The sequence below is a fragment of the Salminus brasiliensis genome, chromosome 15 (assembly GCF_030463535.1).
Source record: "Salminus brasiliensis chromosome 15, fSalBra1.hap2, whole genome shotgun sequence".
NCBI classification, from domain to species: domain Eukaryota; kingdom Metazoa; phylum Chordata; class Actinopteri; order Characiformes; family Bryconidae; genus Salminus; species Salminus brasiliensis.
Window position 1 is genome coordinate 8,075,376 of NC_132892.1, and position 16,404 is coordinate 8,091,779.

The 16,404-nt window shown below is 37.9% G+C and overlaps 1 protein-coding gene across 1 annotated transcript; it reads left to right on the forward strand.

Annotated features, from left to right (window-relative positions):
* The first annotated feature begins 994 nt into the window (after nt 1–994).
* Nucleotides 995–9,008, forward strand: LOC140535472 (protein downstream neighbor of son homolog). The gene is made up of 10 exons (XM_072656868.1): nt 995–1,536; nt 1,907–1,984; nt 2,068–2,271; nt 2,986–3,164; nt 3,529–3,707; nt 4,322–4,433; nt 4,579–4,704; nt 6,430–6,628; nt 7,162–7,377; nt 8,360–9,008. The coding sequence occupies exons 1-10, from the start codon at nt 1,123–1,125 to the stop codon at nt 8,495–8,497; spliced, it is 1,845 nt and encodes a 614-aa protein (XP_072512969.1). The 5' UTR covers nt 995–1,122; the 3' UTR covers nt 8,498–9,008.
* Nucleotides 9,009–16,404: the final 7,396 nt, after the last annotated feature.

The following is a 16,404-nucleotide window of genomic DNA, read 5'->3' on the forward strand; positions in this document are numbered from 1 at the left end:
AATTTATCCCACTTGTCCTGGGATCCCACTTTTTTATTTTTATTGTTTGTATTGTTTTTCACAGTTACCAAAAACAAATCTGTTTAATCAAATATAATTCATAGCCCCCCATATTTATAGTGGGACAGCTGTGGCCTAAAGGTTTGAGAAGTGGGAGGGTCGCTGATTTGATCCCCAGGTCCAGCACCCATGGCTGACAAGCCCTTGATCAAGGCACCAAACCACCAATTGCTTTCTGGGCTCTGAGGTGGCTGTGTACCATTCTAGGTGTGTGTCCTCATAATACTAGTGTAAGTGTGTTCATGTTACTTCCACAGATGGATTAAATGCAGAGGTTAGATTCCACTTAACAGATGTGCAATGGCAATAAATTGTGCTTGTATACAAGTGTGCTTATTATGTATAAATAATACATAAGCGTATTATGTATGTCTTATGTAAATGTTTTTTGATGGATATCTGTATTTAGAATGAGAAAGAAATACAGCATGTATTGGTTAGTAAAGTATAAATATACATTTTAATTCTTTATTACATTGATTAAATAATTTTTTTGGTTTTGTGTTGCTTTGTTTAACACTTATGTTTGTTTATTGTCTTTGTTTTTATTTATTTCTATTTTTTTTTTCATTTCATTTTTATTATTTATTTCATATTCATGTATGCGTTAATATTTTTTTGTTTAATACTTCTTACCGCTTTGACGTCACTTTGTTTTGAGGTCTTTTAATTTGCAGCGTACTGGGACTGTACATTTGGTGTTTTGCTTAGGAAAGCGTTTGCAGAACACGGTGCGTCCGATTAGCGCAGCCTAGCGACGAACCCACTGATCTACATAGCATTCACGTCTACGGGTGTACTGCGCATATTGCGTGTAGATCGACGAATCTGTGCGGCAATGGGTGAAATATGCGTTGCTCAAACGCATCATTGACAGTTGTCTTTGGTCTACTTGCATCGCGCGCGAATTTTAGAACGGAAACGAAACAAAACAAGGGGTATCGGAGGTAGTAGGTGTATGTGTACTGAGTTCTAGCTAAATATCTAGCTATCTTATTTATAGTAAACGTAGCTATAGTTTGTTGAAGTTATTCGAGATATTATTGGCAACCTTTTCTAACGATGTCGGACCAAGGCTGTTACTCTCCGAGCTTTAAAAAACCGTCCGATATTCTTCGGATGAGAAGAAAAAGGGCCCGGAGTGAAGGAGTTTGTGCGGGTTCTCGAAACGCTTCTTCTACACCACCGACGTTAGCAGGTGTTAGGCCCTTTTCACCGGGTCCGTTGCTAAAGAGCCAGGGTCGGGCTAGCGGCGGAGTAAAGCGGAGAAATCCTTTTGCTAATATCGAAAACACATATAATAGCCCGAAGAAGAGAGCTGTGTCATGTACCGAGGACGCCTCCGAGTGTGAGAAGGTAGCGCTAATTGCTGCACCGTGTGAGGAGGAACGTTTAGAAGAACACAATGCTAGGTCCGGCGCCTCGTTCAGCGACCTTCTCAACAATATTTCTACAAAACAGACCGGAATCCAGAAGGTACAGTGACTTATGCTGTGATATTTTTTGAGTGACGAACTAAAGTCACTTGGGTAGCTACTTGGCTAGCAAGCTTTAGTTTGCTAGCCTTAGCTCATAGCAAGTTAGCGCTAGATACAGCTAATGCATATGTTGGTGCTGGCTTAATGTTAGCTAGCTAGATAGCTACCTGGTGCTAGCTAGCTATTATTTGCACGTTCGATAATTTTGCCTAAATAACAAACATTTGTAGAGGCAATTATTGTGTTTAATAAATTATACCCAAGTTAAATACGCAACTCGTTGTTTTGTGTTCACATGCATTGATGAGCCTTTTGACATTTGTGAGTAATTGGGGAAGTAAAGCCGACTGTTCTGTTCACAATCTTAGAAATTGTCTTGTTCTGAAGAAGATTCTTTATTTGAAGAGGATCTGTTCGAGGCTGAAAAAACAAGCCCCATTTTAAAGGTAAGGTAACACCATGGACCATCTCCACTGACTTTGTGTCGCACTATAAAATCGTAATAGATGGTGTTTCTGTAACTTTACAGAGTCCAGAGTCTCCTAAGATTGCGGTTTTACCTCATCCGGAGATATGCCGAGAATATCCAGCAGACTGGAGTCTGAAAACAAGACTGCTCTTCACATCTCCCCACTCTTTCTCCTGGGCTGAGCACCTGAAGGCTCAAGAGGAGGCACAAGGCCTGAGTTTACATTGTAGGGCAGAGTATGCTAGCCTGCCACAGACCATACAGGTAATATTCACACTTGTAGGTAGATTATAGTTTTGTTTGCTTATTGAGATGGTTTTACCATACTACTATCATATAGCAGAATTAATAATGAAACTGTGTAATTAAGCACCACGTTCCATCCGCTTGTTTTTACATTTTAAACTGTTTTTTTTATTATTACAAATTGAATTTCCATTTCATGTATGAGATGAGATTTGAGATGTAATGCAAATGCAAATTTAGTGTCATGACATGATAACCTATATTGTTGTAAATATACTAGTGCTCCTATAACTAGACTTTCTTGCTGTAATGTTTAAATGCAGAACCTGTGCAACATAATCCAGCAATAATATTTTATGCTTTATAATGTGACCACAAGCCCATAAGCATATTTTCTGTCTGGCATGTTTTAAACTAATGCAGCTGATGGCTGGTTGTTATTGTTATTATTGTTTTTTATTATTATTATTATTATTATTATAAAATAATCATAATACTAATAATAATCTTTGTCCCATCTTGTGAAGCACCAAGAGCTATAAAAGTAATTTGATTTGAAATTAAAACATCTAGAAGAATGATATAAAGGGATACTTCAGTGCTGGCTTTTGTTTCGCATACCTACACCTTTTACCTAAAAGTTCAATTAAAGCTGCCACCTGACTGAATAATGCTAACACTGTATTGTCTGTATGTCTCACTGTATTTATTCATTACCCCCATGGCTTCTAGGACCCTCGTAGCTGTACAGAGCTGCGCTGTGGTTTTCAGCAGTGTCTGCAGTACTGGCAGCACCCTTCTCTGCCCTGGCTCACACTCTTCCCCAGGGTTGGAGCCGAGCGCAAGTTTGCTGGCAAGAACACACCGTGGGCACAGGATGCCATACTTCAACAGAGCCTGATGAGCGAGTGGTAAGTGAGGGAGATGCTGAACATGCTGATGTGTTGCTGAACTATTTTCTACAAACCAAGCCAATTCTGCTTGTGATTTCCTCTCCATTTCCATTTAGAATGCTGTATAACCTTTGGTTTTGTAGTTGTTTACTATTATTATTTTTTCTATTTTATTTATTTATTAATGAACCTAGCTAGCGGAAGGTAACAGTGAAGCAGTAAATGGCAAATTTCATATTGCCTGCCAATTTTTCTGTAATATATTGCAATTAATCAAAGTGTTTTCAGTTGTTCCAGTTTTCTTGCCTTTATTTCTAGTATGTAAAGTATGGTATCTGTATATTTGTCTGAACTAAATGTATTTTTCCTCTGTTTTGTCTAGGTCAGTCAGTCTCACCTCTCTGTACAGTCTTCTGAAGGGCAGACTTTGCCCATACTTCTATGTCTGCTCCTATCAATTCACTGTGCTGTTCAGAGCAGCAGGACTAAGTGGGGCTAAAGGCATCACTGCTCTGCTGTCCCCGACCACAAGGGGTCTACGTGAGGCCATGAGGGCTGATGGTAAAAATAGCCAAATATTGTTACATAACTCACATTTAATGTTGAACAGAATGCCCTACCATTTAGTTTCACAAACACCTTAAAGCAGCATCATGTTAGCTATTGAAGGAGAAATTTAAAGATTTAGTGTGTAATAAGCCTTGCTGCATTAAGAGGTAAAACAGATGTTTTGTTGGTTTCAGGTATTAAGCCTTATTCAGATTGGTTTGTTTGTCAGGGGTCTGTCTGTAATAAAAATGATACACATCTTTGAATGCAGTGGTTGAATTCACACCTGGACAGCAGTTAAATTGCCACAGGATAAGTTAGTTTGTAGTACTAAATGTTTGTTGTGTGGTTCCATGATCATGCTCTATTCATTTTTCTTTATTTAATTATTTCTCCCCTTCCAAAAGTTTATCATTCTGAAGCTGCATATGCCTGACTGTATACAGATTAATGTAAACATTTATCTTCACTTTTGTAATCCTCACTTCACTTCAGAGTCCGATTTCCAACTTTTCCAGTCCAATTTGCTCAAGTTTAGTTGGTGCTAGTCAGTCCTAATTATGGAGTGTACATTTCTAAGTCAGTGTTTGAGAGTATCCTTGACCTTGCCTGTATGTTTGCTGTAGGGATAGAGTTCTCACTCCCTCTACTGGAGGAGAAGAGGAAGAACAAGGAAAACAGCTCTTCCCACCTCAACAACTCTAATCAGACTGATGGAGATCAGCCAAGCAGTGCTGTGTGAGTGCTTATTTGTAGAATACAGTACCATACTCCTGTTATGTTTGTAATGTATTGTGTGCTGTTTGTACACTATTTTCTGCACTTATGTTATTTATAAATGTATACATATTTTTATTTTTCGTCTCCTGATTTCCTGGTGCAGCGATAAGGATAAATATGAAGATGATGACGACGATGATGATGATGATGATGATGGTGGTATATCTTGGCTGCAAGACATGGGACTGCAGGACAAGATCAAAAAGCCTGATGCTATCTCTATCAAGCTGTATGTACAGGGTGTCTAAGCCCTGCTTTTTCTGTAGCCTTCCATCCTATTTTGTTACCGTCCATGTGGATCTCTTTATACATGTGTCTTCTAAGCATGATAATGCATCATGTCACAAAGCAAGTCGTTTTAAACCTTTTTTAATTTAGATTCCATGCCAGAAATTACTATGGCTATTTTGAGAGTGAAGGGAGGCCCTATCCAATATTAGTGTTTTAATAGTGGAATTGATACGTCTGCTGAGTTCTGATACAACGTCTGAGATCTATTAAGATGCCTGCAGTGTCTCTCCAGATTACTGACTGTTGGTTATTCCAAACAAGCCTTTGTTTAACAATACATACCTCCTCCTTTCAGCATTACTGCAAATCCAGTGAAGGATTCATTCATTAATTTGTCATAAAATGGGATCTGATCCTCATCCAAGTTAAGCGTATTGACAAAATAAAAGGTCTAAAATAATAATGGCAGCAATAACCTCAATCTGGAGCTTCCTATAGGTGTGGATCCCACCTGCACATCGTTCAGGAGGTATTTTAGCCCATTTTACCTGGCAGAACTGCTTTAGCTCTATCATGTTCCTTGGACGCCTTGTGTATGGCTCTCTTTAAGTCAATCCATAGCATTTCTATAGAGTTAAAATCTGGGCTCTGACTTGGCCACTCCAAAAAAAAAGTATATTTTTTTCTAAGCTGTTCTGTTGTGGATTTGCCCCAGTGTTTTGGGTCATTCTCCAGTTGCATCACCCAACTTCTACAGAGTTTCAGATGATGTGGAGACACTCACATTATCCTGTAGAATTGTGTGTTAAACTTGGAAATTCCCCTCAATGATTGTAAGCTGACCAGGCCCTGATGTAGCAAAGCAGGCCCAAATCATACTTTATGATTGAGATGATTTGCAGTGGCTTTTTTTTACGTAGTGCTGCGTGTTCTTTCCAAATAGTTCAGTCTTAGTTTCATCTGTCAACAAAATATTTTGCCAGTTTTTTAAATGCTTAATTCTTTCATTGAAATGAATAAATAAATAAATAAAAACCCACAACCTTTAGCCTTGGTAAACTAGTCTCAAATAAAAGCTTTTCTGATTTCCCAGATAGCAAGCAATGAGAGGTGAGATTACACCTTTATTTAATAGTTGCCTAAATGTTTCAGTGGTACTACTGTCAAAAATGTGAACCAATTTGCCAAATATTACCTGACTTTAGGTAAACCTTTGGTCCAAATGTGTGCTTTCAGTAGTGGTGAGTGTCAGGTTTCTAGGAATCATCTGGACTTATGCTGTACATGTGATTAAGGAATGAACAGTGAATGCAGGGGGTGTGGTCTCAATAGCCCTTCAGTGTGTAATGTGCCTGGGGTTGAGGAGCAGCTTTGCTTTTCAACTTTTTTATCATATCTTATTATTTTAGCCAAGACTATGTAAGTTTCACACCTTTAGCTGTTAGCAATTTTATTCCAATTAATTTTCATGATACATTTCCCTACTTTGAAATTTTGCAACCCTTCTTTTTGTAGATCCTCTGTGAGCTCTTTTTTGAGAGGTTTGGCTCACATATGCATATCCTTTTTTGAGCAAATGCAAAAGGTTTAAGTGTTTTTTTTTTTTATCAAAGTAGCTCTAGTCAACACTTACAACCATAAAATTCCAAAGGTTTACATTTTTTCCTGTGTGTGGGGGTATAGATATGTATTTATTTCAGTTTCTCTCTTTTTTTTAAACTAGACGTAAGGAGCACAGTGAGGTGCGGCTTGACCACAGGCCAGAATCAGTTGTGTTAGTGGAGGGATCCAACACATTCACCTTGATCAACTTTCTTATCAACTGTAAGAGTCTGGTGGCTGGATCTGGCTCTCAGGCTGGACTGCCTCCAACCCTACTGGCTCCTACTGCATTCAGAGGAGCAACACTACAGATGCTGAAGGTGAGTGGTGTGTTGCCTCAGCTACTCATTTATATTGACTGTCTGATGTGTACCTGTGATTTACAGCTAATGTCTTCTGGTAGGGCAGCGACTAATGATTATTTCTTTTGTATTCTGTTTTATTTCTACTGGATTGGTCAACTAATTTAGCCATGGTACCTTCTGCTGTTTCTCCCACTGTGCCTCTATTAGCAGGGCTGTCATTGCTCAAAATGCACATCTTATTTGATTGGAGAATGAGGGTGCTATTTCTTACAGTTTTTAGAGGAGCTAAACAAATTTGTAAACAGTGAACAGTGTTCCGATTGCTGATATTGCTGATATCTGCAGTGGTATTGAGCAATTATGCAAAGTTGCTCATTTCTGTTAACAGGTTCTCTTTGGTTTGGACTACAGGTTAGATTTCACTGCAGGCACACAATGTGGATGTGTTTTATTGGCAAAATGTGCAACATTTTATAAATATTTTAAATAGGATTTTTCATGTAACTGACGGAGAAATGAGTGTGCTGGTGTTTGCTCTTTTGCTTCAGGCCCGTAGTGTGAATGTGAAGACCCAGGTGAGAACAGGCTATCAGGATGTGTGCAGTCTGGAGGTGACCGGCCCCATCATGCCCCATGCACTACATGCACTCACTCAGCTCTTGAAACCATCCCAAAAAGGAGGCTTCTCTGTGTCACTGTACACACATGAGCCCAGCGCTGTTCTAAATGTACCTGTTGCCAAGCCATCTGAATCTGATCAACAGGTATGATACTGCTGAGAATTACACATTGTAATTATTGGTCAGGTGCTTGCATTGGCATGTGTATTAATGTTTGTCAACACTGAAGCAGATGTCAAGGTACTGTAGAGAAGTACATTCACTTTCAGAAGTACAGTTCCCAGAAGGGTATTTTTGTTTTTTTTCCCCTTGTGATTTGACTTGCAGCAGGGATATGAAACAGCTATTTCAGGGCCTCAGCTCTGCAGTGTTTAAAGTTCTTCCTTATTAGGTATTATGTATTAGTTATTGTATTACATTAGCTGAGGTCTGAAGATTACCCATTTTAACACTGACTTACGACAGGGTCTGAATGAAAAAATTAGTTTGGCATTTACTGGGCTCAGTGACCAATAAATGGATTAAAAACAAATTGTGTTGTGTTAGTGGGCAGTAATTTGTAGTCTTTAACCTCTCATGTTTTATGAGTTGACTAACGAGAGTAATAATTCCCTGATAGTTTATAGGTTTTGTGTTAGTCACAAATGTTGTGAATTTTCTCCAAAAGCAAGAATAATCCCCAAATAGACCTAAATACGGTGTAAGGGGGAGGGGGGGCATGTTTTTACTCTGATTTATTCAGACTTAAAACCCAGTTTACTCCAAACTCATTTTTTTATATAAATAAACATTGCCACTGTCTCAATCATCACAGAGTGGAGATTTGTAGCTTTTTCCAAGTGCAGTCCCAGTGTAATGGAAAACTTTGTGTTTTGCCATAAAGTGTTTGTAGTTTGTGTTTGTGAAGTGCAGTTTCAATTAAACAAACAAGGGGAAAGTTTTATTTTTAAGCCAACTTGAAACTTAGGAAAAAAAATACACCATTAACAGCATATCACAATATGAACATGTGCTATGTCACAACAATGTCCACTAGAGATTTTTCTGCTTGACATCAGAGTGATATCACTGTGGTGTCTTTAAGTGATTATAACCCATCATCGCTGCACTTTTTTTGCTTTCACAGAACGATGCAGCACAATGCTTAGATCAGAGTGGCCTGCAACAGAGCACAGTACAGCAGCTGGTGGAGCCGTCCACGCTTGGCAAGTCTGCCCTCAGGCAGCTCCACATGAGGGACTACTCTTACACCTGGAACTCGTAAGAAACTCCGCCCGCATTCTATGTATCTGAAAATACTGCTGTCAGTTGTGGCTTTTGCTGGAAAAAAAATGACCTTGCCACTTAGTATTGGACACTGAGTTTCTTATGGCAAAATGTTTTGTGCCGTATCTGTTTTGAAAGCGGCGTTTTAGCCATGATGTGAATTGTAGCAACAGTGCGATCCCACAATAGACCAAGCACTACCTCTATAAAAATATCTAGTTATTCTAAGTTATTTTGTGTGGTGTTTTTTTTTTTTTTTTTTTTTTTTTTGTTTTGTTGTTGTTGTTTTTTAATGATGTAACATAGTTACTAAGTTTATTAACCGTACATGGAGATGTCCTCTTTTGCCTATATCAAAATTGAAATGTAGTGTTTGCGTTATATAAATGTGATCGAAAGTAGAAAGTTGTGGAAGAAAATTCAGCTTTATATTGAGTGTTTTATATTGAGTGTTTCAAGCTTATTGTAAACTTGTGTATGTCATTTTATGAAATTAAATGAATGTTGTTTGTGCAGATATTGCATAATTGTCTCCTCCCTATTGTTTTTTTTTTTTTTGCTCCAATCATAATCGGAGATTGTGATTTTAGGAATTTTAAAGAATTTTAGAGCGAATAAAACTCACTGAAAAAGGGAAAAAAAAACAACAAAGCTACCTCAAAACTAAAATGTACAAATAAGTCTGATTGGTTGATGTAGGGTAATGGCTAACAATGCTACCATCACTGTGTCACACTGAGTTTCCCAAGCACACCACGTTACACCGAGAAGGGTCGCTGGGCAAGACTCTAAACAGTACATTCGCCAGCCATAGATTAAGTTACTGGCCACAAATAAAATGCACACAGCTTTCCCATATTCGCCAAATGCAGCTGCGCATTCAAAACACCAGTGTGGCTAAGTAGTAATCCTAAGTATACAAATGACTACCATGCAAACTGCGTGCGAAAATCTCCACACATTTTAAACCGCAATTAAACAGAATAAGTTTTTCGCATTTTACGACAGTTATTTCTGAAAATGTACAGAAATGCTTTAGGGTAGAAGTGACAGTTGTCTGACTGTGTTGACTTCTTTGGTTAAGATGTTATAAACCATTGGAGTCTAAATTGGCCTCCTAGTTGGGGTTGAGAACTAAAGAAGGAAACATCCCAAACTAAACTTGTCTATATCGCGACTATGTTTAGGATAAAGTTGCAAAGCGCTTACTAGTAGCTACGTGGGCCTCTGTTTTCAGAGTCCTTGAAATCGCCTAATGCTAACGATGATCATGTGCATGAGGTCTCAGCATACATACATGTATTAATGTCACTTTAGCTTAAGAGTAAATGGTGTACAGTATGTGTGCACACTCCATTTGGGCTGCGTTCCTCTGCTGCTGCTGTCCTGCTGTCTTAGGTTTCTGTAAAGCTGATCTGCAACGCCATATATTAATAAGTCGGATCTGTGAGTTACACATGTGCAAACAGATACACGTGACACAGCCGAGGGAGAGAAATAGCTTCCACTGCCAGCCGGTCCTGACCTATAACAATAACTGCTCAGTATGAACACCCTGAACGTTTCTTTCTTTCTTTTTTTTTTTAAATCCATTTGTCTACTAATTAGACTAAATCCACATACAGTATGTGCTGTGATGCTGTCTACAGCCAGCTACAGACAACTTTGCACTTACTGCAGCTCCAGAGTCTCTTAATAGTAATCTAATGCATAGCTTTGAAAGGCGAGAGGCTGTGTGGGATGGCAGCTAAAAAAATACGAGTGTTCACTATCCGAGAGAGCATTGGGCTGCCGATGCAGGCGCGACTACTTGACCTCCAGTAAGTAGCTGCACGTTTTGCTTCCCCATTTTCATTAATATGGACTGATCCAACTCACTAACTTGCTCAGGGTTACTTGGTACTTGTATGTTTAAATTATTTTAATACAATTCCATGTACATCCAGTATCTGATGTTTGAAGATTTAGAAACGTGTGAAACTTTCTAATCAATAAAAATAAAATTTTTGCCAATCGTATGCATTTTATTCAAAAAACACTGAAAACTCCAAAAGCATCTGTAAATAATGTACACTGACAGCCAAAAGTGCTCATTGCTCATACAGCTACTTTTAAGTTGTACTCAATGAAATATTTTAAACATTTTAAGATAAATGAGAATATTGATTTATTTTAAGATAAATGTATTAAAACATATTTGATGAAATAGTTGTAGACATATATATATATGTGTGTGTGTATGTATATATATCTATGTATATATAGACGTCTAAACGTACTTTTTTCTTTTTTGTCTTTGAACAGCAATTCAGTTTCCTCAGTAGTTATATGTGTGAGTATTTTAATATGTACATGGTCTACAAACTGTACACACTCGTTGTAATGTGGGCACTGTTGAATATGCTTGAATGGGCAGTTCAGGCTACGGTCCAGTTTAAACAGCTGTTTCACATCCCTAGTAATGAAGATCATAGTAAAGATCGTGTTACAAATCATTTGATATAGGCACACTGCACTACGCCCAGTTCTTTTGGATGTGTGGCCTCATGCGCAAAACATGGTAGCATTTCTTCTTTAGGTGTACTTAACAAACATTACTCAAATATTACTGTATATTTTAAACATTCAATATTTTTGTATTTGAATGTGCCTAAATAATAATTGTCTTTTTTTTTTTTTTTTTTTTACAGTGTCCCTGATTACCTTTGATTACTCTAACAGAGACGTGCAACATGAAAGATCATGCAGTGATTTTAGCATCATTTCTAACAGGTGAGTCAATGCGGTATTATGTGGTAAACTGATTGTTAGATTCACTGACTCACTGATTCATCCTTAAGATGTTTCTTTTTCAATTATTGAACATATCTGTACCCCAACACAGCTTGTCTGGCTGCATACTCTCAGATCAGTGAGGTTGAGGTGCAGTTTGGGGACACAGTTTCACTTCCCTGCAACAGCTCAGCCTATGGCAGAGGGGAACTTGACGTGCAGTGGGAGGCTATGGGCAAAAACATAGCCTTCTTCCAGAATGGCCAGCTCAAATACGGACGGGGCTACGAGGGGCATGTGGAGCTCCAAATATCAAAGGCTTTGGAGGGGGATTTCTCTTTGAATCTAAGAAATGCAGTGATGAGCGACACAGACCTGTACGAGTGTCTGTGGCAGGGGAAGAGGAGCATATCAACTGTTATGCTGAATGTCTTGCGTACGTATTGCTTAAAAAACTTTTTTAATAGTTGAAACCAAGAATTCACCATCCATGCCTTACATATGCATTTTTCATACCCACTGTTGCACATTTGGACAAGCTTAATGAACACTGACAAATGTACAATGACAAAAATAATGGCTAATTATACCAAAATGTACTGATAAAGTATTACAAACAAAAAATTGCAATAATTCTGACAAAATGAACTGAGAATAGAACTAATATACAAGCACATTACAAGAGTAGGTGAAAAGTGCAGTAGCTGGTTTACAGTCATGTTAGGAAAGCCAAGTGATGCAAATCACTTTGCAGACTTGGACCTGAGCATCATAGAAAATCTGTGGCTAGATCTCAAAACAGCAGTGCATGCAAGATTTGCCAATAATTCCACAGACCTAGAAAGCCTTTTGCAAAGAAGAATGGGCAAAAAGCTCCCAACCAAGAATTTGTATTTTAAATGGTCTTTAACTATTTACAGTAACAGACATTTTAAGCAAACTTTTGCATGCCGCTGTATTTGCCCATTTGAACACTTTCACTGTGACACTGTATGTTCCATCTTGATAGCTCCTCTGCACATTCCCAAGTCATTATCTTGGGAAACAAAGCTTAAACTAAAACTTAACTATGAACTAAAATGTTTTTTTTTTTTTTTTTTTAACAAATACAATTGTTACATTAAGTCTCAACTCTCCTCTCTTTAGCCCCGCCATTTCCTGAGCCACACACCTTTGTGAGTAAGGGTGAGGATGTCACACTGCCCTGCTATGGTAAAATACCTAAAAATAAACCACTGGAGAAAATGTTCATTCAGTGGTTAAAAGATGACAAGGAAATCCTGCTGTTAAGCTCTGGCGAGATCACCTCTAGCAACTGGCGCCTGGCGTTACCATCCACAAAGGAAGTCAGCCAAGGCACTCTTTCCCTGACTATTAATTCAGTAATGGCTTCAGACCAGGGCATCTACAGATGCCTCTACAAGGCCACTGATTATGAAGCTCCTCGAAGTGGAGTTCCTGAAACATATACCCTCAGAGTTTTAGGTAGAGTATATTGCAATGATTTTCACTCCCAGTCCTGATGACCCCCTCACTGCACTGGATTTTGCATCTTTCCTCTAACATGCATGTGTGCATTAATTAAAGGCTTGACAACTATCTGGACATGGGCAGGGCATGGAGCTTACACACCTATGATTAACTGTTTGCAAAAAACTATTTGTTAATTCATGTCTGCTGAAGTTGCTAGGGTAACCTTTCATGGTGATTTGTGTCTAGGTCTATATGTGAAATACATCATTCTTTAGTAAGACAACAAGCGTTAACTCGTGTGTGTTGGCAGTGTTCTTGTTACAATTCATTTACATTACACAGTTTGTAAAATAAAGGTGCTTCAAATGATTCTTCAAGCAATGCCATAGAAGAACCACTTTTGTTTGTAATATAGATGTTTGAGCGTGAAGATCATTTTTAGATTAAGGTTAGTGATGTAATCATTCTTCACACTCACATTCAGCTTATATACCTATATCATATTTGGCATGCTTTTCCATTCCCAGTTAGAAGGATCAGGTTCAGGGAGCCCCAGCCATACTTTGGTTTGTCATGAGGGGTTACTGATATGTGGGTCAGCAAGGTATGTTATACCCATAAGATCAAATGTAGCCATGGGTGGCCAATGCACTACCTCCCTCTAATCGAGGATCAAAATGATGCTCAGAAGATTTGTGTTTTTTACATATTCCTGTATGTGGCCATAAAATTATATTTTTGCATTTTCTGTTAATAAAACAAAGATATTGTTAAAGATAAAGAGGGACGTATTTTCAATCTGCATACTTAGTAATTACAATTATAAACAAACTAATTATATAACTTTTGCCAACATATGAAATGAGTAATCAATTTGGTTTCACTGTAAAAAAAAAAAGACATTCATGTTCACTGAATACTATGATTTTATTAAATTATCAATTAGATCAATTAATGTTGTATTACGTAACCTGGACAATACGTTTTTGGTGTCTGATTTTATAATGTTTTTTAAATGTGTTTTAAATTACTGTACAGAGCAGAGGTTTATTTTCAAGTAATGTCTGTGCAAAGTGTATCCCCAACACTCAATCCAGCATGAATCCACCTCTCAAAGTGGAATAAAAATATCCCAGTTATTCAGAATTAAGGTATCCAAGATCTCTGCTTAAAGAATACACAGTTAAATGTGTATTTAATGTAATGTTTTATTAGAAAGTTTCAGGATAAAATAAAATTATGTTCTGAAAAGAACATTCATGTATAATCTAATTAATTTGCCTTAATTGTTTAGAATACCTTTTATAAACACTACTCTTGATGACTTCAGTTGGGTTTTTGAGGAGAGCAGTAATAAGATGTACAGAGCTGTGGCCGGCCAGGACTGGATCAAAGCAGTAGACTGTCCAAAACTGTAAAACTACTGAAAAACCTTATTTGTCTAGACTTAATCTGGAGATTACTCTGGAGGCTTTCCTTGTTGCTTGCAATTCATTTAAATAGTTCATGCTCTAATACACTGTATGTACAATGTATGTTGCTAAAAATGTTAAATATGTGTTATCCTGTTCAGAGTTTTGGCTATTTTAATTACTCTGCATGTGGAAAACCAGCTAAAGCTGTATGTATTTGTATGTTAATTTAATGGTGTGGTTTGGGGCTGTCACCACTTAAGTCCAGGTGGTCCACAACCTGGTTCACTTGACAGCCTGTATGAGTAGTGTTGTGATGTAGGCATAAGTGTGACATTTCCCAGCATTGTGTATGTGAACACTAAATGGTTTATTTTATCTTATGTTATAAAGAATGCATTGACCTTTTTGTCCAGTTTCCCAAGGGCATACACCATCGATAAAGGAAGCTTCTAATATCACTGAAATGACCAGTTCGAGTATAAGTACAGAGCTTACTGAATTATCAACCTCTGCCAGTGAAGACAACACAACAATGCAGGATACTGTCCGAGGTACTGGAGTGGAATTGTAGCACAATTGTTAGAACAGAAGCAGTTTAGATGTTTGGCTTCAGACCATAAATGAGGACCTGAATGATGATTGAGGTTTTCTGGCTTCATACATGTTTGGAGATTTGAGCCAGAGAATCTAAAAATACATATTTAAGAAAACTACTGCAAAATGGTAGTTAGCTATATTTTGCAATGTTGATTTCACATTGTGATCTAAGTACAATGTGTTGTCTTCTAGTGAGCTCAGAAACACTGCTTCAATCCAACACAACTACTGACTTTACTGGGTTAATTGCTGATGACAGCGCTACAGTGCACGATACTGCAGGAGGTACTGAAACATGACAACTAACATTAACAGTAATAATATGGTTATTTGGTGTTTGTTAAATTATCTAACTTCAACATGTCTCTTCCTAGTAATCTTTAACATACTACTACAATCCAGCACAACTACTGACTTTACTGGGTTAATTGCTGATGACAGCGCTGACAGCACTACAGTGCAAGATACTGCAGGAGGTACTGAAAAGTTACTACCAGAAGTAACAGTAATACGGTTGTTATTCTGTTTCTTAAATGATTTAAGTAAATTTCTCTTCTAGTGATCTCAGAGATGCTACCACAATCCAGCTCAACTACTGACTTTACTGGGTTAATTGCTGATGACAGCACTACAGTGCAAGATATTGTAGGAGGTAATGATACTACAGTAATGACAACACTACTGCTGTTCTGTTTATGCTAAATCATCTAAGTACAACAAGCCTTTTTCTAGTGATCTCAGAGATGCTACCACAATCCAACACAACTACTGATTTTACTGGGTTAATTGCTGATGACAGCGCTGACAGCACTACAGAGCAAGATACTGCAGGAGGTACGGAAACATGACTACTAACATTAACAGTAATAATACAGTAATTTGGTGTTTGTTAAATTATCTAACTTCAACATGTCTCTTCCAAGTGATCTTTGACATACTACCACAGTCCAACACAACTACTGATTTTACTGGGTTAATTGCTGATGACAGCGCTGACAGCACTACAGAGCAAGATACTGCAGGAGGTACGGAACATGACTACTAACATTAACATTAATAATACAGTAATTTGGTGTTTGTTAAATTATCTAACTTCAACATGTCTCTTCCAAGTGATCTTTGATATACTACCACAGTCCAACACAACTACTGACTTTACTGGGTTAATTACTGATGACAGGGCTGACAGCACTACAGTGCAAGATACTGCAGGAGGTACTGAAACTGTAACAGTAATAGTAATATTGAACAGTAATATTAATACTACTGTTATTATGTTTATGTTAAATAATCTAAGTACAACATGTATTTTTCTAGTGATCTCAGAGACACTACAACAAGCTCACACAACTACTGACTTTACTGACGTAATTGCTGATGACAGCAATGCAGTGCAAGCTACTGTAGGAGGTACTGAAGCATTACTACAGTAACACTACTGTCATTTTGTCTTTGTGTTAAATGATCCGAGCACAACCCGTTTCTTTCTAGTGATCTTAGAGATACTCCCACAGCCAAGCAGAAATACTGACCTTATTGGATTCCCTGCTGATGACCGCGACGGCAGCACTGCATTACAGGATCCTCTGGAAGGTAATTTGCAAACATGCAAATTAAAGCACTCTTCTTGTTTTCTCATCATAATTCC

What these genes read in the sequence shown, in the direction of transcription:
- LOC140535472 (XM_072656868.1), top strand. Translation starts at nt 1,123, where the DNA reads ATGTCGGACCAAGGCTGTTACTCTCCGAGCTTTAAAAAACCGTCCGAT. An exon ending in GCCTGCCACAGACCATACAG is followed by an intron (nt 2,272 to 2,985) that starts GTAATATTCACA and finishes CATGGCTTCTAG; the next exon opens with GACCCTCGTAGCTGTACAGA. An exon ending in GATCAGCCAAGCAGTGCTGT is followed by an intron (nt 4,434 to 4,578) that starts GTGAGTGCTTAT and finishes TTCCTGGTGCAG; the next exon opens with CGATAAGGATAAATATGAAG.